The sequence below is a fragment of the Sapajus apella genome, unplaced genomic scaffold, assembly GCF_009761245.1.
Source record: "Sapajus apella isolate SASKATOON/1434 unplaced genomic scaffold, GSC_monkey_1.0 scaffold7, whole genome shotgun sequence".
NCBI classification, from domain to species: Eukaryota; Metazoa; Chordata; class Mammalia; order Primates; family Cebidae; genus Sapajus; species Sapajus apella.
In genome coordinates, this window is record NW_022436947.1 from 33,315,543 (window position 1) to 33,341,438 (window position 25,896).

The 25,896-nt window shown below is 38.4% G+C and overlaps 2 protein-coding genes across 6 annotated transcripts in view; one reads left to right on the plus strand and one right to left on the minus strand.

The window, feature by feature from the left end:
- DUS4L (dihydrouridine synthase 4 like) overlaps nucleotides 1-3,916 on the minus strand; it is a 13,334-nt gene extending 9,418 nt beyond the window's left edge. The window contains exons 1-2 of one of the 2 annotated variants that reach the window (XM_032275710.1): nucleotides 3,808-3,916; nucleotides 851-987 (exon numbers count right to left, since the gene is read on the minus strand). In XM_032275710.1, the coding sequence (XP_032131601.1) occupies nucleotides 851-966 (116 nt within the window). In that variant the 5' untranslated portion in view covers nucleotides 967-987; nucleotides 3,808-3,916. Of the gene's footprint in view, nucleotides 1-850; nucleotides 988-3,769 lie in introns of both variants that reach the window. The other variant, XM_032275709.1, reaches the window with a different exon arrangement.
- Nucleotides 3,917-3,978: 62 nt separating this feature from the next.
- COG5 (component of oligomeric golgi complex 5) overlaps nucleotides 3,979-25,896 on the plus strand; it is a 367,675-nt gene continuing 345,757 nt past the window's right edge. For 3 of the 4 annotated variants that reach the window (XM_032275699.1, XM_032275701.1, XM_032275700.1), the window contains exons 1-5: nucleotides 4,000-4,178; nucleotides 8,979-9,118; nucleotides 12,475-12,532; nucleotides 18,317-18,371; nucleotides 18,472-18,541. In XM_032275699.1, the coding sequence (XP_032131590.1) occupies nucleotides 4,085-4,178; nucleotides 8,979-9,118; nucleotides 12,475-12,532; nucleotides 18,317-18,371; nucleotides 18,472-18,541 (417 nt within the window). In that variant the 5' untranslated portion in view covers nucleotides 4,000-4,084. Of the gene's footprint in view, nucleotides 4,179-8,978; nucleotides 9,119-12,474; nucleotides 12,533-18,316; nucleotides 18,372-18,471; nucleotides 18,542-25,896 lie in introns of all 4 variants that reach the window. The other variant, XM_032275697.1, reaches the window with a different exon arrangement.

The window sequence follows — 25,896 nt, forward strand, 5'->3', positions numbered from 1 at the left end:
CAAAACAAAACAAAACAAAACAAAACAAAACAAAACAAAACAAAACAGAAGAACAGTCTGATATATGCTACAACATAAATGAACCTTGACGATGTTATGCTGCACAAAGTATTAGCAAAATCAATCTTGTTTCAAACAAATATTGTATGATAAGACTTATATGAGGTACCTAGAGTAGTAAAATTCATAGAGGGAGAAAGTAGAATAATGGTTGCCAGGGGCTGCTCGGGGGAACAGTGGAATGGGGAGTTATAGTTTATTGTGTATAGAATTTCCATCTTCTAAGATGAGAAGAGTTTTAGAGATCAGATGCACAACAATGTGAATGTACTTAACACTACTGAACTGTACTCTTAAAAATGATTGTGAGATAAATTCTATGTTATTTATATAACAAAATTTTTTTAAAAAAACATCACAATAGTAAAATAGCAAACAATCCAATCAGAAGATAAGCAAAAGATACAAAGAAACATTTCTTCAAAAACTGAACACACAGCTACTACAGGACCTAGCAACTGTACTCCTATTTATCCCAAGACTTAAGTTCGCATAAAAATCTGTATATTGATGCTTATATCTATTTAATATCCACTATATACTTACAGGTAGGAGTTACAACTACCACCATTTTTATAGATACAAAAAGTGCAGCTCAGAGAAGTTAATAGTTAGTCAGGGTCACATATATACTAGGCAAGTAGTAGCATCATGACTCAATTTTAAATCATAATTCCAATGCTAGGAGTTTGAAGATCCCATTTGGTGGGTGGTCTTACAATACTTTAAAAAAGTCAGAAGATAAAAGGGAAATTTCATCTTCATTCATTAACCATTTAGCAACACTTACTTTGAATATCGAACCATTGGGGCACAGACTTTTACCAGCTGTCCAGAATGAAACATTTCTATGGGATCTTTTTTTCTTTCTTGACATATTGTGGTTTGTATGCAGTCGCTCTTCATTAATACAGATTTGTTTCAAATCTGAAAAAGACAGTAAGCTTGTATAGAGAAAATATGCTTTCACTATGTTAATTCCAATTTAACAATTTCCACTACCAACAACATGTATTTTTCATCAGGCTTGTGAGGTCAGAAATTTTTTTATTAATAGTTTCTTTTCACAGTAGCCAATATGATGCTACAGAATGCTGCCTCTATCTATAAGATAAATATATGTAGAAAACTACACAAGATAGTGGTGAGAAAACCAGATGTAGAAAACAAGATATTTTTCCTAGTTTACCATGTTGTAAGTTTTCATGTTACTTAAAAATTTTTCACATTACTTTGTTGGGATTCTAAACCAAGAAATTTGTTTTGAATTATTTTATATATAATACTCTATATGACTGGCATTTTGCAATATCTTGTTTTATTCAGGAAAGTTAAATGGCATTTATAGAGCAACTCTAACTAGTCAGTGTATCAAAAGATATCCTGATGTTTTTATTCTAATTCTTGAAACCTGTTCTGTGAATCAGAAGATAAACACTTATTTTTAAAAATTTTAATGTGGTATTATCTAATGAAAATTTCAATTATAATCCTATAATTGCATTGTAAATCAATTTTATACCCCAAGAGGTACAGGTACAAGTGATGAAATTATAGAGTTTATAAATGTTTTATATTTGCCATACTTAAAATTCTACCATTTCACAGTGTTGGCTACTTTTCATATTCCAGTTTTTGGCCTTAGTAACTTAGTAAAAAGAAACAGGTATGTCTGAAGGAAAAATGAAGCAGAAAAAAATAAAAAATAAGAATCAGATATGGTTCAACTTTAGAATGGTCTCAAACTTTCCAGTCTTTAACCTTCAGGCAAGGAGTTGAAACTAAAAACAGCTAAGGTACTTAAAAATGTCAGGATCTTGCAAGAAACTGCTGGAAGCACCAATATTTAAGTAACAGAGGAAAAGGGGAGAGCAAAAGAGACTGAAGATGAACTTTGGAGCTGGGAGGAATAAACCTAAAGAGTGATACTCAGAAATCAAGAGAGAGACTATTACAAAGGAAGGAGAGGGTAGGTATCTTAAACATCACAGACAAGTAAGGCAAATACAGAGTGTGCAATGGCAACAAGGTCATTAGTGATTTTAACAAGAATTATTTCATTTTTATCCACTCTTTCAGTCATAGTAAATGACATACAGAGGCCTCTCTCAATATTTATTTGCTGAAAGAGTAAATCAGTAGCTTTCAGGGCTCATACCTGTAAACCCAGCATTTTGGGAGGCCAAGGCAGGAGGCTTGCTTAAGGCCAGGAGATCAAGACCAGCTTGGGCAATATAGTGAGACCCCCATCTCTACAAAAAACATAAAAACTAGCTGGGCATGGCAGCACATGCCTGTGGTCCCAGCTACTCCAGAAGCTTAGGCAGGAGGATCCCTGGAGCCCAGGAGGTTGAGGCTGCAGTGAGCCATGATCCTGCCACTGCACTCCAGTCTGGGTGACAGAGCTAGACCCCATCTCAACAAAACAAAACCATCAGTAGCTTTCAGCCTTAGCTGTACATTACAATAACCTGAGGAGCTTTTAAGACTCAGGATGCCCAAGCCATACCCTAGACCAATTAAATCCAAATCCCTGGGCTCAGGTGCAGGCATCAGTGTTTGGTTTAAAGCTCTTCAGGTGATTTCAATGTGCAGATAAGCTTAGAACTACAGGAATAGGTAAATTCAAAGATTCCATAGCACCTGGTACAATTGTTTGTTTAAATTAGTTCCTAACTTACTTATTGGCTCCTTTTACGATATGGATTGAGCCTTGCATTTGTAAACTCATGTAGTATGCGGACTGGGTAGGGGGGAGTGTCAAAACTGTCGCTGTATCAATTATTATCACTCTTCTAAATCTTCCACTGTGGGGTATAAAAAAGCCAAGGGAGGAAAAACAATCCCTAATTCACAGATAATGAATGTATCACTCCTATTCCCATCATGACTGAAATTTAACATACTAGGGAAAATCCTGAGACAAAGTCAAGAGAGCATAATGCAGTGTAGCATAAGACTTGCTTACCTGCGGTGTTATGAGTATGAAATGCATTTAGATTTATAAAATACTTAGAACAGCGTTAAGCACAGGATAAGTAATACGACCTTTTTGAAACAGAATGTAGAAAACCACGTAGCTCTGGAATTGGACAAAATTGGTTTCCTGGATACATATCTATTGCACAAATGGAAAAGTCATATTACAGCTTCTTTTTGCTTAGAAGCTTAAGACTTGATTGCATAGTTGTGGTTGACTAATCCTGTTAATTTATCAGTATTTATCTTAGAAGAAATCTAAGTCGAAAATGCGGATGTATTAGCAGAGAAGATATAATGGGAACCAATCTGATGCTCTCACAGCGTCAATACTGTTAAGTGAGGTATGGGCAACCCACCAGTTTGTAATTAAGAAAAAGTCTGGCACGTTGCTCAAACTGAGAGGAAGAGGAAGAAAAGGCAAAAGGTCAAAGGTCTCGTGGGAAGTAAGGAGAGTAGAGACAGTGAGTTTTATTTGTCCTTTTATGGTTCAGTCTTCCTTCTTCGTCGACTCTCCCTAATTCTCTTCACTGTTCATCCCCACAAACTTTTCTTCCTAAGCATTTCCTGCGGGCTTTTATTACCCCAGGAGTGCCAATCAAGCGTGGGACAGATAAAGCTATCTAGCAACTAACTCCTGACTCCTGTGAGTGTGGAGGGCAAACGAAGCTCCCTGGTCTGCTCTCCTGCCCTACACCGCGCGGACCCTGTTCTGAGGTTTAATACTTGCTTCACAGATAAGCGCTGCGGCCACGTTCCGGCGCCCACCTTCTCCTTGGCCAGGGCACTAGCTGCTGCGGAAAGCGCCAGCCCGACAGCCTTGGCTCCCTCGGTGCGCCGAGCGCAGAGCACTGGGACCCTGGGAGCCCACTGCTCGAGTACCCACGGGGCTCCTAGCCAGGATTGGCCCAGTCGCAGCCTCAAAGTCAGTTCGCCAGGCCGGCATTAAACCACGGGTTGGCTAGGCGGGCGGCGCCGATATTCTGCGTCACCACCTGGGCGGGGCCGTTCTGCTGCTGACGACATCAACCCGGCACCTGCCAACATGGAAGGTAGCGATGGCAGCGTCGCTGTGGCTGGCCTCGGGGCTCGAGGCTCTGGAGCGGCTGCAGCGACAGTCCGGGAACTTCTGCAGGACGGTAAGGAGACGGGGTCCGACCAGGTGGTGGGGCTGCGAGACTGCTCAGCTCCGCACCTGGGCAGCAAGGTGGACCCAACCCGTTGCTTTGCAGAAAGTTTTCCAGTCTGGACGTAACCACTCCCCTCCGCCCGGCCTCCAGTTGTGGGTACTGTTCTAACCAACCTGTTTCCTCTGGGACTTTCTCCCTGTTTTCCAGTGTCTTGGGGACACCTGGTTTTTGTTGCTTCACATTTTAACTCGACCCCCCCCACCCCCCACCCCATGCCTCCAGCTTCCCTGAAGTTTCGGGAGCCTAAATCCTGTGGCCCGCGTTGGCATCCACCAGGTGCTACAGCAGTTCTTGACGAAGGGGTGTAGCGTTCGAGCTCTTCAAAAGTATCTAGAACAGATGAAAGACGCATCATGAAATAGGGGCCTGTTTTAAAGTAGAACTGGAAATGCCCACTCTTTTAACAAATGATCTACTGTCTACAGGTGACCCCTCTTGCAGGCTTTCCCCGTCCCCGTTCTCTTTATGAGGCAGTTATCCACAATGAGACGGGGGAGGTTTCAGGGAATTGATTCAGATTGGGATTAACAACTTATACAGAATCTAGCAGTCAGATTTATTGCTAGTCTGTTTGGAGAAAAGTTGCCCAAAATAAGAAAAGTTAAATACTTGAAAAGCATATTCAGTTGTCAGTCCAGTTACCATGTCCCGAATCTCTTATCCTTCAGAATAAAGTTCAAATTTATAAGCATAAACCTAAAATCCTTCTCACCTGTTCTTAATTTTTTTCTCCAGTGGCCATCGCATTCTACCTTGTACTGAAATCATTCGTATACTTGTCTTAATCTTTTCTGTATTGTGAACTTTTTTTTATATATCCCACAATGTGAGCAGCAGTATCTTGCATACAGTAGGTGCAGAATGTTTTTTAAATTGAACGTTGCAGGTAGAAGCACATGCACACATTTTAAGACCCAAGTGGATAATAAATGCTGTAAAGTTCTAAATTACTGTTTTTCCCTGACTGTTGAATATTTTATTGTCGTCTCGAACTACATGTCTTCTCATGATAACTTATGTACTTCAGTCAAAACTAATGATGTTGTTTTCTGAACTATTTTGTGTTAGAAACTCTAGGTCAGGGTCTCTGTCTAATCCATCCTTGTATCTTAATTTAAATTCAGTTTAACCAAAAACTTGGTTAAACGTTTTTAACATTGACAAAGGGGTGTGACGTTCAAGTTTAACCAAAAACTGAATTTAAATTAAGATACAAGGCAGAGACCCTAATAAATTTGCAGCTGCTCCTGATATATGTGCAATTCTTGCCCTCAAGTAGTTCACCATCTAGTAGAAGAAATAAGTAGAACTGTAAAGGTAGGTGCTGTAATATAGTGATGTAAGATAGCAGTAGGATTGTGTATAAAGTAGAGCATTAATACAGAGGAGAATGATAACTGGGGGTTGGGAACTGGTTAGGAAATGTCAGAAAAGGCTTTCTAGGTGGAGTTGTTTTAAAGTGTAGCTAGGACTTCCCCAGGTGAACAGTGGAAGGGACAGTACAGGCCAAACAATGTATATATGTTTCAGTAGGATGCATTTCAGGAATTGTAATCAGTTCTCGGAGGGTACATAGTCTTCAGTTCTGCCTTGTGCATTTTTCTTCTTGGTTCTCTGCTATTCTCCACAGTAATTATTTAAATATTCCTTACCCTTTTCAAACCTCTCCCTTCAAGCTCAACAAATGACTTTCTGCTTCCCCGGGGTTAAAAAATGGATCCATCAGATGTGAACTTTCTCCATTTGTTGCCCAACAAACCTATAATTTTAACGTCAACCTATAACCATCCCATGCTCCTTCTTTCCCTTGCCTTTTCAATTACAAGAGAAATGGAGCCTCTGCTCCTTTCTAAGGAGAGTCCCTCATACTTTGCTCTGGATTCTTTCTTCCAGTTTCCTAGGGACTCAGTTACCCTCAATCTATGTCATTGAAATAACTTTGCAAGGTTTCCAGTGACTTTCTTGTGGTTACAACAAATGGACACCTTTTTGGTCCTTACCTTTAACTTGTAATAGCATTTGCTGCTTTTCTTGAAATACTTCCCTCGTGTGGTTTATGGGTGCCGTGTGTTTTAAAAATTCTCTATTCTCTTAAGTGCTCTTTGCCAGTTTCCCGTAGATACTCGTTAGTTCAGTTTGTCCTGAATTAAGTGCTCTCTGTTGCCCTTCCCACCCCTAACTTTCCTGAGGAATTAAGTATTTCCAACAGATACTGTGATTTACCATGTCAGGGATTTGGCCAGTGACAGAGTAACCAGTTGATAGGCTTGGTGAGCACAGGTGTATGGTATGAAAATTGGTGAGGTGTTTCTGGTGTGCCTCGTATGGGAATGGGGAAACTACGTTCTATATTTCATCTCTTTAAGGGCTGTCAGTCCCCAAATGCCACATCCCATGGCCAGTATTCAACTTTCATTGTGTTTGATCTTTGGAAGCTCTACGACCTGCTACTACTACTTTCTTTCTTTAGGCTATCCCTTCTTTTGGCTTTTGCCATTCCTTTTTGTTTCTCTTTATCCCTGAGCACTCTCTAGTCTCTTTGATAGCTTTCATTTTCTCTGTTCACCCCCAACTTTCCTGTCTTTCTCATTTTTCCTTTTTGTGCATTCTAAAACTTTTTTTTCCCTGAATTATCTGGTCTTTTCTGTGGTTTCAGTATGATCCTTACCTGTCTTCTGAAGTATAAAACTGTATTTTTAACTACCTACTGGACATTTCTATCTTAATAATTTTTATGATATACTGTTCCGTAACCTGTATGGACATTCCTATTTTGACAGTAAACAAGCATTGCTAGTTCTATAATATGCTTGAAAACCTACATATGAACAAATAGTACAAGTTCTAGATATGAAAAAATGAATTCTTTTTTTCTATTTTCTCTCATAATCTTTTCCTATGGTATTCTGTTATCTGTGTTTACTATGTTGCTGGATAAATGTGTGTTTCTTCCCTTTATAAATTATGAATTCCTTGGAGGCAGAGGTTTGTTCATGTTCATCTTTGTATATTCAGTGCCTAGTGGTCTAACTTAATGTAAAACTAAATTTCCTATATCAGTTACCTAATCAAGACATTTGGGAATCATCCTTATTTGTTTTAATCACCCATTTTCAACTAAGTCCTACATCCTGTGCAATGTGAATATTTGTCAAATTTGTCAGTTTGACATTCTTAGTGCCACTGTCTTATTCAGGCTTTCATTGTGTCACTTAGGCTGTTACCATCGTACTTTACTGGCCTCTGTGGTTCCATTTCTTGGGTATACTGGTAAATTGGCTTTGTGGGAAAATAGAAAACGCCCTGATTTTGTACTGTGTGCTGATTACCATGGTGTAAATACTCTGTCATGGATTTTAAGATACCTATGTGAAAGGTCAACTGGCTCACAGAATTGCTGAAAATGTAATAGTCGGCGCTCAAAAGGCAACTTGAGCACATTGCTGTGTGACTAATCCCTTTTCCATCTTTTATACTGCTGCCAGGATTATTGTTCTGGAACACAAAGCTGATAGTGCAGTTTCTTGAGTTAAATGAGATATGGTGAAACATTTTGAGTATATTATAAACCACTTTTCAAACGGCCCTCCAACCTTTGGAACCACATCTGTCCTTTACTATTTCTGCCCAGTATACACGTGCTATGATCTAGACACACTGAAATCAGTATTCCCCTTATTTCTCAAAACATGCCATGGCATTTGCTACTGCTAAACCTTCCTTTTGCCTGGAATGGCTCTCTTCATTTGTCTGGCTGACAGGGTCCTTAATTATGAGAAGCACTTGGAAACTAGAAGGAAATGTGGTTCTCAGAATTAAAAGTAGCCAAAGTAGCAGTTTCCTTTTTTCATTCCACTACATTTTGAGAGTAATCAGGAGTAGGAGCTTTTACTTTTTTTGGTTGTTGTTGTTGTTACCAGAATGATACTATCAGCTGATGTATTGATTACTTAATTCATGGAACCTGCCACTGGAGATGAGGTAGTAAACAAAGACCTTTTTCCCCCTCACTGAGCATACATTATAGAGGATATAGACAATTTAAGTTTTCTTATAAGTACTCTATTTTGCTTGTTTCATAATCTCTCTCAGGGCAGTCTTACTTGTATCTACTGTATCATTAGGAGATTTGGTAGGTGGCTACCTTGAGCTTATTACTTCTGGGTATCTATTTTTTTTCTTTTACTTCTTTGTTTCTGGGTATCTATTTTTATCTTTTAATTCTCTTAATTTATCTTTCATCCACAGATATGTGGATTTCTATATTAAGGGATATCTTGTTAACATCTAGCATTACTTCTGTTTCCCATCTATTAGGGGCCTATTTTAAACAGCTTTTCTTTCCATTAACATATTTTACCCATAAATCCTAAATTTCAGTTACACCTATAAATCTGTGCTTCCTATTGTTAAAATTCCAGATTCACTTTGCTATAACAGTATTTATGCATTGATCTAGAGATATCTGAGGCCATAAATATTATATATATAGCCAATTTTCCTGTTGTCTTTTCACTGACAATAATCTTGTTTTCTTTGGTTAGTAGTTATAGCTTGTAGTTATGTTTTTAATCTCTTTCTCAATGTTGTACTTCCTTTTGAGTCATGATAAAAATTAAGCATTAAGCAGTATGGAGGAGTGGTTCAGAGTATGGGATTAAAATATGTTAATTATAATTTTTCTGTTGTTTAATAATTGGTTTAGGATAGGGTATTTATGGACTTTTCCTTATTTTTCCCTTAATCCAGAGTGTTATAGTGACTTTTTAAATGAAGACTTTGATGTAAAGACTTATACTTCACAATCTATTCATCAAGCTGTAATTGCTGAACAACTAGCAAAACTTGCCCAAGGAATCAGTCAGTTGGACAAAGAACTACATTTACAGGTAATTCTGATCTTCAGGGTCCCTATGGATTATTCAGCCTAAAGTCATGATTTAGCATTTTTGTAATCTTATTAAATATAAATGCATATTGACATGAACAAGCATCCTTACCAACCAGTGTGACTTATTTTTCAAAGTAAATATTTGAAGTTTTCTGTAAACCCTTTTTGTTAGTTGAAAAACTAATATACCACTTCACCACAGCCTTTCATTTATACTTCCTGTTCACCAACTTAACTGATGTGCAACGAATATAGTGGGCAAAAAATAGGATGTGTTTGATAAACATAATGGAAAATGGAATTTTGGAATTAATATGAATAAGAAAAATTGGGATGTTATATTGGCAAGTCATACTTTATGAGCACAAAGTGTAGCATTTGCCGAAATTACAGAAAGTTGATAAGTGTTACTGTGAGTAGGATGCACTATGAGAAGTTAGGAGATGGGTCCTAATTTCAGCTATGCTGTTAACTGACTTTAGTATCACTTAGTGTCTTTGAGTCTTGCTTTTTTGTTTGTTTTTTCATCTATCAGATGGGTGGAAATAAGCAAGAGGGAGAGGAGATTATAGTAGATAACTTTGAAGATTCCTTCCTCTCCTAAAATTCTGTAATTTTTATAGGGTGATTTTATGGTATAATTTCTAGTGTTGCCTTTGATTGAGTAGGTATTTAATACATAGTTAAATGAATGAACAATGTATGAAACAGATTGTTTACCTGGAAACATAGATTTGGTATTACCTGAGACATATCCACTTGATCTTTTTTGTGTCTTAGTTTCGTCAAGTGGCTTAGATAGGACTGGGATGACTTCTAAGGTCATTTTAATTTTAAACTTCTGATTATGTATAATTTTATTTCAATCTTTATTGACAGATGTTTAGAAAACACATTTAGTTGTCAAGCTTTCAGTTGGACTGTGGGGATAGCCAAATAAATAGAATACGTTTCTTGGCTCTCCAAGGACCCACAGACCAGTGGCAGACATAGACAGAAATAATGGCAGGCAAATAAGGCCTGTTTTAAATAATTAAGTTGTTTATGGGAGTATGGGAGAATGCACTCAGTTCTGCCTAGAGTTCTGAGGGGATGGCTTTTTGCAAGAGCCGCCTGAAATCCTTTCAGTCCTTTTATGCTTGGTATTTTCCTTATTCCTTGTATGCAGTATCTTCTCTGCAAAAATCAGTAAGAACTTACAATGTATTTACCATTTCTTAGAGGGGAGAAGTTATAGTAGCCTGGGATGTGAGATAGAGGAAGTCTCTAAGTCCCAGTAGTCTATATCAGTGAGGTGACTAAATTGTAAAATATTTTTTGTTAGGGTTTAGCACAGGAACTAGAAATCACTCTAGGTATTTAGAGCAGAAAGACACTTTATACAGGGAGTTTGGATGCTTATAAAATTGTTGGGTGAATAGCTAGTGGACGGAGTTAAAGGAACTGCCACAGATGCAATACAGAGGCCTGGAAGTACCTTTTCTTACCACCCATGCCAGTGCTACAATTCTACTTCTAGATACCTAATGACTAAATGCTGGTGTGATCAATGTGGTTCTCTTAACTGTCTTTAAATTCTCGGGTCTCAGGATCTTTATTACTAGCTGAAACAGTAAACTTTCTCTCTCTCTCCTCTCTCTCTCCTCTCTCTCCTCTCTCTCTCTCCTCTCTCTCCTCCCTCTCCTCCTCTCTCATTACTTTGTCACCCAGGCCGGAGTGCAGTGGTGCGATCTCTGCCCACTGCAGCCTCCGCCTTCCCGGTCAACTGATTCTCCTGCCTCAGCCTCCTGAGTAGCTGGGACTACAGGCATGTGCCACCACGTATGGTTAATTTTTTTGTATTTTTAGTAGAGACAGGGTTTCATCATGTTGGCCAGGCTGGTCTTGAATGCCTGACCTCAAATGATCTACCCGCCTTGGCTTCCTAAAGTGCTGGAATTACAGGCATGAGCTACCTTGCCTTGTCCAGCTTTCTTCTCTTTTGTCTTCCACAACTCTTGGAAAAATCATTTAATTGGTTGCAAGGGAGTCTATGAAACTATAGTTTTAGGCTTTTTAACCTTACCAAAGTATTACAAGTGATAAAGGAGAATAGAGAATTTTTAAAAAAATTAGTCTTATTAAAATGGACATATTGATAACCATGATAGTAGACTGGGGAAAATTCAGACATCTTCTGGCAACCTTACAAAAAAAGACCGAGGTGACCCAAGAGTAATACTTTAGGTAGATATGATAGAAAGAGACTTGACAGAATGACAGTGATATCTGAAACAGGACAAAGTAGAGGATTTTTCGGTTCCAGTGAATTAATCTTTGGTGATGGAAGAACTTCAGTCAAAACACTAGACATGAAACCTTGTATTCATTGGAATAAAAGGCATGAAATAATAAAGATTCCTGCATTATTCTAAAGATTTGCATGATTTTGTGATGTTTCTAGGAATCTCTTGCATGTGCCCTTTAACTTTTAACCTTTTTGGTTTTTTGTTCTGGCCATCTCCAGTGCCCTAATTCTCATAAAAGTATCAAACTTCTATAGGGAAAAGGATTTGCTGTGGGGGTGTGACACTGGGAAACTGGAAGCAGAGAGATGTTCAGGTATAGGTGAACACTGAGTGCTGTATCTTTTCGGATTAGGATGCGGCCTTGGTGGTGCTGAATCAAATTCAACAACAAAGAGAACCTGATGTTTGAAAATAATCTTTAAAGGGAAAACATAATAATGGTATGGCATCAGTGAGCTGTTTTTTACATTTTTTGGCATAACTCCACTTGCACATCTCATTAAGATAGCCAGCGGCTTGTTATGGTCTGAATGTTTGTGTTCCCCTGACGTTCGTTTGTTGAAACTTAATTTCCAATTTGATAGTATGAAGAGTTGGGGGCTCTGGGAGATGATTAATGCCCTTATAAGGGAGGCCCAAGGAAGCTTGTTTGCCCCTTCCACCATGTGGAGATAGATACAAGGTACCATCTATGAGGAATGGGTTCTCACCAGATGCTGAATTTGTTAGTGCCTTGATGTTGGACTTCCCCAACCCCTGGAACTGTGAGCAATAAATTTCTTTGGTTTGTATGTTACCCAGTCTAAGGCATTTTGTGTCTGCAGTCCAAACAGATTAAGGTAGGGCTAAGAAAAGGCTTTATCTCCTCTTGATCTGTGTTGAACTGTAAATGTATGTGTGTTTCTGCTTATAATTCATCTCAAACACACCTTAATAACGTGTTTTTTTTCTTTTGCATTTGTATTTGCCCCATTTCTACATCAAGAGTGACCTTCAATTCTACATTGTGGTTACAAGGAAAGGTACCTAATAGAGCAAAAGCTAATCATTTATTTTTGCTTTTCAGGTTGTTGCAAGACATGAAGATTTACTGGCACAAGCAACTGGGATTGAGTCATTGGAAGGTATATTTCAATTAACTGCTAGAGATTATGTAGAGGTAGACCAGGGATTGGCAAGCTACTTTGGATGGCTAATATTTTAGACTTTGCCAGCCATAAAGTCTCTGCTGCAACTACTAAGCTCTGCCATTGTAGGGTGAAAGTAGCCAGATAATATGAAAACAAATGTGTGTGGCTATGTTACAGTAAAACTTGAGTAAAACTTTGCTGGCCCCTGAGCTAAATGATCTGGGTTCAAATCCTTGTTTTACTGCTTACTAGATGTTTGACTTTAGGCAAATTAGTTAACCCTTCAGTGGCTAAGTTTTCCTATCTGTAAAACAGGAGTATAATATGTACTAACATAGCATTTAAATGAGTTAGCAAGATACTTAGAACAATGCCTGCACATATTTAGTGCACCTGTAAGTGTTAGTTAATTAAAACAAAAATGTCAGCAATACCAGAGTAGGTAGCAGTGGAAGGAGGCATGAATTTTTTTCTTATTTTTGCCTTTCTTGGAGCCTTTTTTTGCAATTCTTTTTAGTGAAAGTATAGTCAAGCTACATATAATTGGATTTTTATTTTTATATATCTGCTTACTTTTGTTGGGCTAAATCTTTTATGAATTTTTAATTCCCTCTTGATTAAATTAAACTACATCTCACAAGTATGAAATGTTACTATTGTGTTTAACAGTATTACTTGTGATTACTATTATTAATCATTGTACATCGAAAGAAACATAAGTGATTTTTCCTTATGTTGATCAAATTCTTGAGAGAGGATATCGTTTTCTGTGATGCAGTATTCTTTAGTGCTTCCCCAGTATTTCTCATGTACTTAAAGATATTAACTTATTCTCAGCATGTGCAATATTTCTAAGATATCCTGATAAAGAACTTAGTATTTCTGGAATTAGTAGTTTGTTATTTGAAATCTGGGATAGATATCTCACTAGGTTCTTGGGAAATTTAAGAAGGTCTAAATACTGGTTGACTTAGTATATTATTGTTATAGTCATTTCAACTTTTATTTTAGATCCAGGGGATGTATATATATGTTTGTACCTGAGAATATTGCATAACGCCAAGATTTGGGGTACAATCTGTCACCCAGGTAGTATGCATAGTACCCAACAGTTAAGTGCCCCCTCCTCCAGTAGTCCCTGATGTCTGTTGTTGTCATCTTCGGGTCTATGAGTACCCAGTGATTAGCTCCCACTTATAAGTGAGACTGTACAGCATTTGATTTTCTCTTCTTGTCTCAATTTGTTTGTGGTAATGACCTTCAGTTCTATCCATGTTGCTGAATAGGACATGATTTCATTTCTTTTTTTGTGGCTGTGTAGTATCCGTGGTATATAGGTACCATTTTTTTTTTAATCTAATTCACTGTTTACAGGTACCTAGGTTGATTCTATGTCTTTGCTATTGTGAATAGTGCTGTGATGAATGTATAAATGCATGTGTCATTTTGGTAGAAAAATTTATTTTCTTTTGAATATATATCTAGTAACAAGATTGCTGGGTCGAATGGTAGTTCTGAGTTATTTGAGAAATCACCAAACTGCTTCCCACGGTGGCTGTACTTTCCCACCAAGAGCATTTAAGCATTCCCTTTTCTTAGCAGCCTCACGCGCATCTGTTATTTTTTTGGCTTTTTAACAATAGTCGTTCTGAATGGTGTGAGATGGTATCTCATTGTGGCTTTGATTTGCATTTCTCTGATGATTGGTGATGCTGAGCATTTTTTTTTTCATGTGTTTGTTGCCTGCATGTATGTCTTCTTTTGAGAAATGTCTCTTCATGTCTTTTGCCCACTTTTTAATGGAGTTGTGTTTTTGCTTGTTGAATTAAGTTTCTGATAAATTCTGGATGTTAGACCTTTGTCAGATGCATAGTTTGCAAATATTTCTTCTCTCTTTTTTTTTTTTTTTTTTTTTTTTTTGGAAAGGGGTTTTGCTTTTTTTACCCAGGCTGGAGTGCAATGGCGCGATCTCGGCTCACCGCAACCTCCGCCTCCTGGGTTCAGGCAATTCTCCTGCCTCAGCCTCCTGAGTAGCTGGGACTACAGGCACACGCCACCATGCCCAGCTGAATTTTTGTATTTTTAGTAGAGACGGGGTTTCACCGTGTTGACCAGGACGGTCTCGATCTCTTGACCTCGTGATCCACCCGCCTTGGCCTCCCAAAGTGCTGGGATTACAGGCGTGAGCCACCGCGCCTGGCCTTCTCTTTATTGTTTATAGTTTATTTGGCTGTGCAGAAACTCATTAGTTTTAATTGTTTTTAAATCTCATAATATTTTTATGGATTTCTGAGAGCAAGTAGTATTTTAATGGCAATTTTAAAAACATGCTACTTTTTTATTTGTAACAATTTATAAGGATGGCATGGTAGTACATTGAGTGTGTATAGGTCTAGATGAATCACCACAACAGAAATATTTCTCATTTTGGTTTTTAAATATGTGTTTGTTTTATAATATGCTTGTTTTCCCAGAATGATCTTCAAAGATGGAAATATTTGAAAGACACTGCTAGACTGAATTGCAGTGATTATCTCTTGTATGAGTGTGTAGCGTACAAAGGCTGGCTATTCCTATGATCATCTCAGAATATTCACTAAATTATTTAAAAATAAAAGATTGAGGTGTAGGCCAGGGTGCAGTGGCTCACGCCTGTAATCCCAGCACTCTGGGAGGCCAAGGTAGGAGGTTCACTTGAGCCCAGAGTTCAAGACCAGCCTGAGCAACATAGTGAGACTCTGCCTCTGTAAAAAATAAAAACTTAGCCTGGCATGGTGGTACATGTTTCTAGTCCCAGCTGCTTGGGAGGCTGATGTAGTAGGATCACTTGAGCCCAAGAGTTTGAGTCTGTGGTCGGCTGTGATCATGTCCCTGCCCTCCAGCCTAGGTGGCAGAGCAAGACCCTAGACCCTGTCTCAAAAAATAACTGAAAAACATGAAGTATGTATTGGTTAGTATTTATTTTAGCATGATGTATCTATTACCAGAATATTATTTTGAGATGCTGAAAAATAAGTGTGGTATATGTATATATTACAAAAATTGATTATTACTCTAACTTCTACTTCATCTGTTTTTTCCCCCTAAATATGTAATTTTTTTTTTTTTTTTTTTTTTTTTTTTTTTTTTTTTACCATGTAAGTAGTTTGGAGATATGTTTATTAAGCCTGTTTTATTTTAAAATGTTCTCTTTTAAAAAAAATCCTTCCAAATATTACTTTGAGAATTTGCTAGTTTTCAGAAAGCTATAGCAATAGAGTTTCTGTTCTCATGGAATTTTTGAGGAATATTTATTAAGCTGCTTTTTGTTAAAAACTGGTAGCCTCATTCATTTATTTGTTCATTCAGGCAATCAAATGTTAATTGAGAACTTGTTAAGTAGTAGACATGTGTGAACGATAGACAAAGTCATTGTCCTTTTGGAACTATGTTCTGGTCCAGGAGGTAGATTAAAAAAAAAAAATACAGATAGAAAATAGGGCTGGGCACAGTGGATCATGCTTGTAATTCATGCCTGTAATCCCAGTTTCTTCCGGATACTGAGTCATGAGAATCACTTGAGCCTGGGAAGGGAAGGTTGTAGTGAGCTGAGATGACACCACTGCACTCCAACCTGGGCAATAGAGTAAGAACTATCTCAGAAAACAGAAAAATTTTATTTGTAAATTCTATAGAGAAAATAAAATGGGTGATGGGGATGGATGAAGGGGAGGGAAGGCCTTTTTGAGAAGGTGAGATTTGAGCCAAGATCTAAGTGATAAGAAGGAGCTATCATGTAAAGATTTGAGGAGAAAACTGTTACTAGATTAGCCTAGGGAACAATAAATGGGAAAGCAGGAATTAACTTGGCATGTTTGAGGGGCAGAAAGTAGCCCAGAATGGCTGATGTTTAGTGAAGGAGGGAGAGAATCATAAATCAAGTTCTTAGGGAGGAATTTCAATTTAATTCTAAATGCAATGGCAAACACATTGGAAGAGTTTAATCAGGTTATTGTATGATGGTATTAATACTCTGAATAGTTTACTCTGATAGCTCTATGGAAAAAGGCAAGGGTAGAATCAGGGACACTACTTTGGAAGCTATTTGATGGTGCCTTGGATTAGAGTTGTGGCAGACGGAGTAAAAAGTAGTAAGAGCAAAACTCTGTCTCAAAAAAAAAGAAAAAAATAAAATAAAGTAGGCAGAGCTGATAGGGTTTGTTGATGGGAGATGAAAGAGCTGATGGAAAAAAGTCACCATGAGTGATTCCAAGGATTTTGGTTTCAAAAATTGGATAGATGATGGTATGAGTAATTGAGATGTCAAAGCCTAGAGAGAAGTGTGATTTTTGATGGGTTACTGGTAGGGCATAACCTATCTTGGGTATCTTAAATTTGATATAACAGTACAGGGGAAGAGAGAGAAAGAGGACAGAGAGACAGGGAAGAAATGAGAACATAGGCAGATCCAAAGAAAATCTTTCTACATGGAAGAGCGGCGTGTGGGTGTGTGTGTGTGTGTGTGTGTGTGTGTGTGTAAAATCAGTATTTTATTGAACAAGTACTATTTAAAACTTTGGGATTGAATGAAATCCCTGAAAGATTGTAGATGGAGAAGAGCACATATCTGAGAATCATGTCTTGGGATACTCTAGCATGTAGAGGTCTGATAGAGGAGAAGTGGGAACAACTAACGAGATAAGAGGAAACCCAGGAAGTGTGATGATTTGGAAGCCTAGACAAAAAATGTTGTAGAAAGGGAGCAGTCAGCTGCTGTGAATTTCTGAGAGCTTGAACAAGGTTAAGACAGAACCAGCAATAGAATTTGGCAACTTGTAGATTTCTGGTAACCTTGATAAGATCTGTTTTGGTGGAGTATTGGTGAAAACCTATTGAAACTGAGTTGTGGAGAGAATATGATGTAAGAAAATAGTTATAAGTAATGGCAGTTTATTCTTGGCAGTTTATGGTGAATACACCACAAAACCAGCAGAAAAGTAGAAATCTTGGGTTCAGAGATGATTCTATTGGACTGAACTGTTTTATTGTATACTTGTATGCTGATGGGAATGCTTATTGGTTCTAATATGCATTTAAAATATGACGTGTCTATACTTTAATTACTAATGGAATACTGTGCTTTGAAAACATCTATGCCAATTGGATATAGAAACTGAATTTTAAAGAATGTCATTCTAAATAATTAAATGTCTGCACTAACAGAAGCCTAAATAAAATTTAAGCTTGATCTTTCTGAAAATATTTTTCCAATTTTATGAAAATTTCCTCATGTTGTAAGCCTAGGGAGTTAAATAATAAGCTGTGGACTATTGTTTTAATATGGGAGTGATGAGGCAAAGAGGGTATCATGGAGGATCACTCATAGTTTTTTGGTATTAAAATATACAAACAGAAAATTTATTGTTTTTTAGCATGTTAAAACATAAAATTCAGTGGCATTAAGTACATTTACAATGTTGTACAACCATCCTCAGTATTTAGGTCCAGAACTTTTCCATTACCCCAAATGGAAACCCCATATCCATTAAGCAGTCAGTTCATAACCAATCATAACCTGTCAGGCTTCTTTTGTGAGGGAAAGATTGGAGCAGGAGACCAGTTACAGGCTTTTACAGCAGTGTGGGTAAAACATATTGGTTGCTTGGATTAGGATAGTGACAGTAAAAATTAAAATTACATATGTATATGTTTTCTTTTAATTTAACTTTTTAAAGTTAAATTAAAAGTTGGGTGGCTTGTAAATTTGTAAAGCTAATGTAAGCTGTTATGTTTTCCTAGGTGTTCTTCAGATGATGCAGACGAGAATTGGGGCTTTACAGGGAGCTGTTGATAGGTACTGTTCTTAATTGTATAAATAAATGGAATGGGAAGATTTTTATCTGTTGATATTTTGAAAATGATTTTCTTCTCACTCCTCTCCTTTTTTCCTTTAGGATAAAAGCAAAAATTGTTGATCCATACAATAAGATAGTTGCCCGTACTGCACAACTAGCAAGACTTCAGGTAGTTTCTTACTTTTATTTCTTTATACTTTATTATTCATTTTGTTTTCGTAAGTGGGCAAAATTTAAGAGTATGAGTTTTGAAGAAGTATGGGAATGCAAACAGAAGGTAAGAGAAGAGGGGAAAAATACTAAAAAGCCTTAAGATGTCTAGCTCAAAAAATAAAAACCTAAAGTAAATTCTTACCACTGTCATTGCAGTATATAATTGTTTACTAACTTATTTATGTCTTCTTCAATTTCCTTCATCAATATTTTATAGCTTTCAGTGTATAGATGCTTCACCTCCCTAGTTAAATTTACTTACAACTTTTTTTTTTTTCTGTAGTTATTGTAAATGGGAAATGGTATTGTTTTCCAGATTATTTCTTTGGATAGTTTGCTGTTAGTGTTTAGAAATGCTGCTGATTTTTGTATGTTGATTTTGTATCCTCTGACTTTATGCATTTATTCCAGCACTCTTGGCAGTGTCTTTAGGGTTCTTTATCTAATTTTCTATATAAAGGATCATGCTGTCTGCAAACAGGGACAATTTTACTTCCTTTTAGGTTTGGATGCCTTTTATTTCTCTCTTGCCTGATGGCTCTGGTCAGGACTTCCAGTGCTATGTTGAACAGTGATGGTGAGAGTGCACATCCTTGTCTTGCTCCTGATATAAGATGACAAGCTTTCAACTTTTTACTGTTGATTATGATGTTAGTTGTGGGCTTGTCATATATGGCCTTTATTGTGTTGAGGTACATTCCTTCTATAGCAGTTTTTTTTGAGTTTTTAACATGATGTGTTGTTGAATTTTATCAAGTACCTTTTCTGCATCTATCCAAGTGGTCATATGGTTTTTGTCTTTCTTTCTGTTAATGTGGTGTATCATTTGATTTGCACATGTTGAAACATCCTTGTTACCACAGATAAATCTCACTTGATCATGGTGAGTGATTCTTCTAATGTGGTATTGAATTCGATTGGCTAGTATTTTGTTGAGAATTTTGTATCTTTGTTGATCAGGATTATTGACTTGGAATTTTCTTTTCAGTGTCGTTGTCTGGCATTGAGAGAAGTGTAACACTGGCCTAATAAAATGAGTTCAGATGTATTTTTCCATCTTTGATTTTCTTAGAGAGAGTTCTAGAAGAATTGGTATTTTCGTTTAAATGTTTGGAAGAATTCAACAGTAAAGCCATCAAGTTCTGGGCTTTCCTTTGTTGGGAGACCTTTTATTACTGATTTAATCTCTGTACTCATTATTGATCTGTTCAGATTTTGTTTCTTTATGGTTCAATTTTTCTAAGTTGTATATGTCTAGAAATGTATGTTTCTTCTAAGTTATCCAATTTGTTGGCATATAATGATTCGTAGTAATTTCTTATAATTCTTTATATTTTTGTAATACCAGTTAAAATGTTTCCTTTTTCATTTCTGGTTTTATTTGAGACATCTTTTTCCTTAGACTAGCTAAAGCTTTATTGAATTTATTTATCTTTTCAAAAAACTAACTCTTATAGCCGGGCATGGTGACATGTCTGTAGTCCCAGATACTTGAGAGGCTGAGGCAGAAGAATTGCTTGAGTCTGGGAGGTGGAAGTTGTAGTGAGCTGAGATCGTGCCACTGAAGTCCAGCCTGGGCAACAGAGTGGGACCTTGTCTCAAAGAAAATACCAAAAACCAAAAAACAAACCAAAAACACACAACTCTTAGTTTTATTAATCTTTATTGTTTTCCTAGTCTATATTTAATTTATTTCTGCCCTGATCTTTATTATTTTCTTCCTTCTACTAACTTCGGGCTTTGTTCTTTTTCTAGTTCTTGAGGTTTAATGTTAAGTTATTTATTTGAAATCTTTTTTGATGTAGACATTTATTGCTATAAACTTTCTTCTTTGAACTGCTTTTGCTGCATCCCATAACTTTTGGTATGTTGTATGTCTTTTCATTTGTCTCAAGATATTTTAAAATTTCTAATTTCTTTTTTGTCCATTGGTTGCTCATGAGCATGGTTTATTTTTTTGAGAATTTTTTGGTGGATTTTTCGAAATTCATCCTGTTATTGATTTCTAGTTTAATACCATTGTGGCTGGAAAAGATATTTGATATGATCTCAGTCTTCTTAAGTTTATTAAATCTTATTTTGTGGTCTAACATATGGTCTATCCTGAAAAAAGTTCCATGTGCATTTGAAAGAGTATGTATTCTGCCGCTATTGGGTGGAATGTTCTATATTTCGGTTTATTTGGTCTAGAGTGTAATTAAAGTCTGTTGTTTCAATATTGATTTGTTTTCTTTCTTTCTTTCTTTCTTTCTTTCTTGAGATGGAATCTCACTCTGTCACCCAGGCTAGAGTGCAGTGGCCTGATCTCTTCTCACTGCAACCCCCACCTCCCAGGTTCAGGGTATTCTCCTGCCTCAGCCTCCTGAGTAGCTGGGATTACAGGCACCTGCCACCATGCCTGACTAATTTTTGTTATTTTAGTAGATGGCGATTTTCCATGTTGTCCAGGCTGGTCTTGAACTCCTGACCTCAGGTGATCTGCTCACCTTGGCATCCCCAAGTGCTGGGATTACAGATGTGAGCCACTGTAGCCGGCTGTTTTCTTTCAGCACTTTGAATAGATCATCCCTGTCTCTCCTGGCTTATAGCATTTATACTGGGAAATCTGTTCATAGCCATCTTGGAATTCCTTTTTATGTGAAATGCTTTTCTCTTGCTGCTTTCAAGATCCTTTCTGTTTTTGATTTTTAACAATTCGATGTAATATATCTTAGTGTAGTCTTCTTTACCATGAACCTGATTGGAGATCTTTGAGCTTCCTATACCTGGATATTTTTTATCTTTCCACAGATTTGGGGAGCTTTTGTTACTATTTTTTACACTTGATCTTAGCCAAAAGGCCGAGAAGTGATTACTATTTTTTAAAATAAAGTTTCTTCTCTCTCTGTTCCTTCTGGGATACTCACAATATATGAGTTGGTTTATTTGATGGTATTACATAATTCTCAAAGGCTTTCTTCACTCTTTTTTTTTTTTTTTTTTTTTGAGACGGAGTTTCGCTCTTATTACCCAGGCTGGAGTGCAATGGCGCGATCTCGGCTCACCGCAACCTCTGCCTCCTGGGTTCAGGCAATTCTCCTGTCTCAGCCTCCTGAGTAGCTAGGATTACAGGCACGCGCCACCGTTCCCAGCTGATTTTTTTGTATTTTTAGTAGAGATGGGGTTTCACTATGTTGACCAGGATGGTCTCGATCTCTTGACCTCGTGATCCACCCGCCTCGGCCTCCCAAAGTGCTGGGATTACAGGCGTGAGCGACTGCGCCCAGCCCCACTCTTTTTCTTTTTTCTTTTTGTTCCTCTGACTGGATCATTTCAAGTAACCCCTTTTCAAGCTCACTGATTCTTTTGTTTGTTGAGTCTATTGTTGAAGCTCTCTGGAATTTTTTTAGTTCAGTCATTGTGTTCTATAGCTCTATAATTCAGTTTGGTTCTTTCTTTTATGGTTTCTGTTTTTTTGTTGAACTTCCTATTTTGTTTATTGTTTTCCTGATTTTGTATACTTGTCTAGTTGTATTTCCTTGTAGTTCATGGAGTTTTAAAAAAATGATTATTTTGAGTTATTTGTCAGGCAACTCATAAACCTCAATTTTTTTTAATGTTGGTTTTTTTTAATGTTGGTTTTTTTAATGTTGGTTTAATGTGATATGTTTTCCTGACAGTGATTCTTGTCGCCTTGTGTTGGTGCCAGCACATTTGAAGAAGTAGGAACTTATTCCACTCTTTTCAGACTGGCTCTGCCTGGGAAAGTTCTATACCAGCTAACTTGACCAGAGATTTGGCTAGCTTTCTGGTGTGGTCTGTGGGCAGGCTTACTGCTGGTGTCTTCAGGCAGGCTGTCGTACCTAGGTCAGCAGGTGCACAGGAGGGTCCATGAGGTTTGGTCTGCAGACTATATTTACTGGGGCAAATGTGGGTCATGAGTTGGCTGGACCAGACTTAGATCCAGGGTCCACAGTGCCACCTGGCCCCCTGTGGAGTTAGACCCATTGACTAGTAGGGCCCTAGTCCACAAGAGCTGATCTGAAGCCTGGTTCCTCAGGAGTTGACCTGGCACTGGGACTGGCCTTGAACTTGAATTTGCAGCAGTCAGTTGCTGGAATGGGCCTGGCACCTGGGACCATGGGGATGGGCCTGGAGCCTGAGTCCACAATGCGTGGCTTGGCACTGGGGTGGGCCTGAAGCCTGTGAGTCAGGCCTGGGTCCTGGGTTTACCAGAGTTAGCCTAGAGTTTGGGTTTGGAAGGGTGGTCCTGGAGCCTTGGTTTGCTCAAGTAAGCCTGGACTCTGGGTCCACTGAAGGCTGGGTTCTGTGGGTGTTTGCTTTGTGCCTAGAGCCATGAGGGTCTACATGGAGGCTGGGTGAGTGAGTGCTGGCCTGGAGGCTGGGTCCACAAGGGCTTGCCTGGAGGCTGGACCACTGAGGCAGGTATGAGTCATTTGGCCTTGGGGGCTGGCCTGGCACTAGGTTCTGCTGGGATGAGCCTAGATCTTGGGTTTGCCAGAGGAGGCTGGGTTCAGCTGGAATGGGTCTGGACCCTGGGTCTGCCAGAGGAGCCTGGACTTTGTGTCTGCTGGAGTGTGGGGCTGCAGGGGCTAACTTGGAATGTAGACTCCTAGGGCAGGCCTAGAGCCTGGGTCTGTGGGTGCTGGTCTGATGTCTGAGGCCACAGGTGCCAACCTGATGCTGGGTCAGGCCTGGTGTTTGGGGCAATGTGGGCTCGTCTGGAGCATGATGCTTCAGGGGCTGGCCTGGTACTGGAAATCTGTGTGCTAATATTAACTAGGGCTACCCTAAAGTCTGGAGCTATGCTGGGTTGCTTGGTGCTGAGTTGGGCCTAGAGCTGCAGGGGCCAACCTGGAGCCTGAGTTGGGATGAGCCTGAAGCTGACAATTGGTCTGGGGCCTTGGGTCACTGGGGGCAGCCTGGTAGTGGACTAGGCCAGGTGATGTAGTCTGGAAGTACTGGCCTGAAATTGGGATGGGGCAGCCTGCCCAGCATCATTTTAATGGGGCACACCTGGTGTCAGGGACTGAGGCAAAGTCCAATGCTCAATTCTTTCTCTTTTCTTTATTCAGTGAGTATCTGTCTCCTTGCTAGCTGCCTGGTATTGGGGGACACAGGTAATGTGACATTGTCCTTCTGACTCGCTTCAGTGTGTCTCTTTTTTTCTGTGCTATCTTCAGGTGCTATAATGTTTCACCTGGTTTCTTTAACTTATGTGAAGATACTTTCATGTATGGATAGTGGTTCAAATTAATAATGTGTCTGCAAGCTGGAGTCCTGGAGAGTCTTCCTCTGCCACCTTACTAATGTCACTCATAAACATATCACATTGATTTTTGTAACTAAAAATTGTGCTCTCCTACCCTGTTTTTTTTGAAAGTAGTATCCTTTTTCAGATTCATCCATATGTTTGCTTTTTTATTTCTGTCTTTGTTTTGAGACAGAGTTTTGCTCTGCCACCTAGGTTGGAGTGCAGTGGAGCGAATTTGGCTCACTGCAGCCTCCACCTCCCTGGTTCAAGGGTTCTACTGCCTTAGCCTTCTGAGTAGCTGGGATTATAGGTACCTGCCACCACATTTGGCTATTTTTTGTTGTTGTTGTTGTGTTTTTAGTAGAAACAGGGTTCACCATGTTGGCCAGGCTGGTCGCGAACTCCTGACCTCAAGTGATCCACCTTCCTCAGCCTTCCAAAGTGCTGGGATTACAGGTGTGAGCCACCATGCCCATCTTTGCTTGTTGTTTTGCTTCATTTTTATTGCTGTAGAATATGTCATTATACGAATATTCTGCTTAAGGACTTTGGATTGTTTCCAGATTGAGATCATGTTGAATAATACAGCTATGAAAGTTTTTTAATAAATATATGTTTTCTCATGCTAATTCCCTTTTCTGTAAGTTATATCCTGGGAATGAGATTTCTGGGCTATAGGGTTTCTGATTTTCGACTTTATTAGATAATGCCAAAATATTTTACCAAATGGTTATACCACATGTGCTGTCAGTATATGAGAGTTCCTTTTGGTTTGTGTCCTTGCTAACACTGTTGTCAGACTTGTTAGTTTTTGCTAACATTTTAGGTGTGTGGTGGTATCTTGTTTTTTGAAGGAGTAATTACTAAGGAGATTGAACCCCTTGTAAGTCATCTATTATGTGTATTTCAGGTATCCCTGTGCCTACCTTTTTGTTTCTCCTTCTCTCTGATGTGTTGTTGGAGAGAAGTTAAATTTATCTAAGTTTTCTTTTATGGTTAGTTCTCTTTTATGAAAAATTCTCACAAGAGAACTTTCTCTACCCTAAAATTATGAAGGTATTGTATATTGCCTTAAAAACCTGTGTTGTTTTGTCTCCTATGTTTAGATAATCTACTTGGAATTGCTTATAAATTTGCTCATCTTTTTTTTCAAGTGTCTAATCTATTGTTAATCCCATTCTGTGTGTTTTAAAATTTTACATAATGTGATTTTCATCTCTAGTATTTACATTTGTCTTTTTATATCTTCTGTTTCTGTTATGACATTTACATTTCAATTTCATTTATATACATACACACACACGTGTATATATATATTTTTTGAGACAGGATCTCACTCTGTCACCCAGGTTGGAGTGCAGTGGTGTGATCTCAACTCACTGCAATCTCCGCCTCCCAGGTCCAAGCTACCCTTCTACCTCTGCCTCCTGAGTAGCTGAGACTATAGGCCTACACCACCACACCCAGCTAAGTTTTGTATTTTTTGTAGAGACCGGGTTTTGTCACGTTGCCCAGGCTGGTCTCGAACTCCTGAGGTGAAGCATCCTACCTGTGTCAGCCTCCCAAAGTACTGGGATTATAAGCATAGGCCACTGTGTCTGGCCAACATTGATGTTTTCATTTACCTTCTTAAGCATACATTTTTATAAATTTTTTTTTTCTTTTTTGAGATGGAGTCCCGCTCTGTTGCCGAGGCTGGAGTGCAGTGGCACAGTGTCGGCTCACTGCAATGTCTGCCTCCCGGGTTCAGATGATTCTCCTGCTTAAACCTCCTGAGTAGTTGGGATTACAGGTGTGTGCCACCACACCTAGCTAAAATTTGTTTTTGAGTAGAGATGGGGTTTCACCATGTTGGCCAGGCAAGTCTCCAATTCCTGACCTCAGGTGATTTGCACACCTCAGGCTCCCAGTGCTAGGATTACAGGACTGAGCCACTGTGCCCAGCCTATAAAATATATTTTAACATGTAGTTCTTAATTATTTCTAGGTTTGTTTTTGTTGATTGACTTTTCTTGTTATGGGCCTTATGTGTTTTGGCTCTTTACATTCCTGGTAAT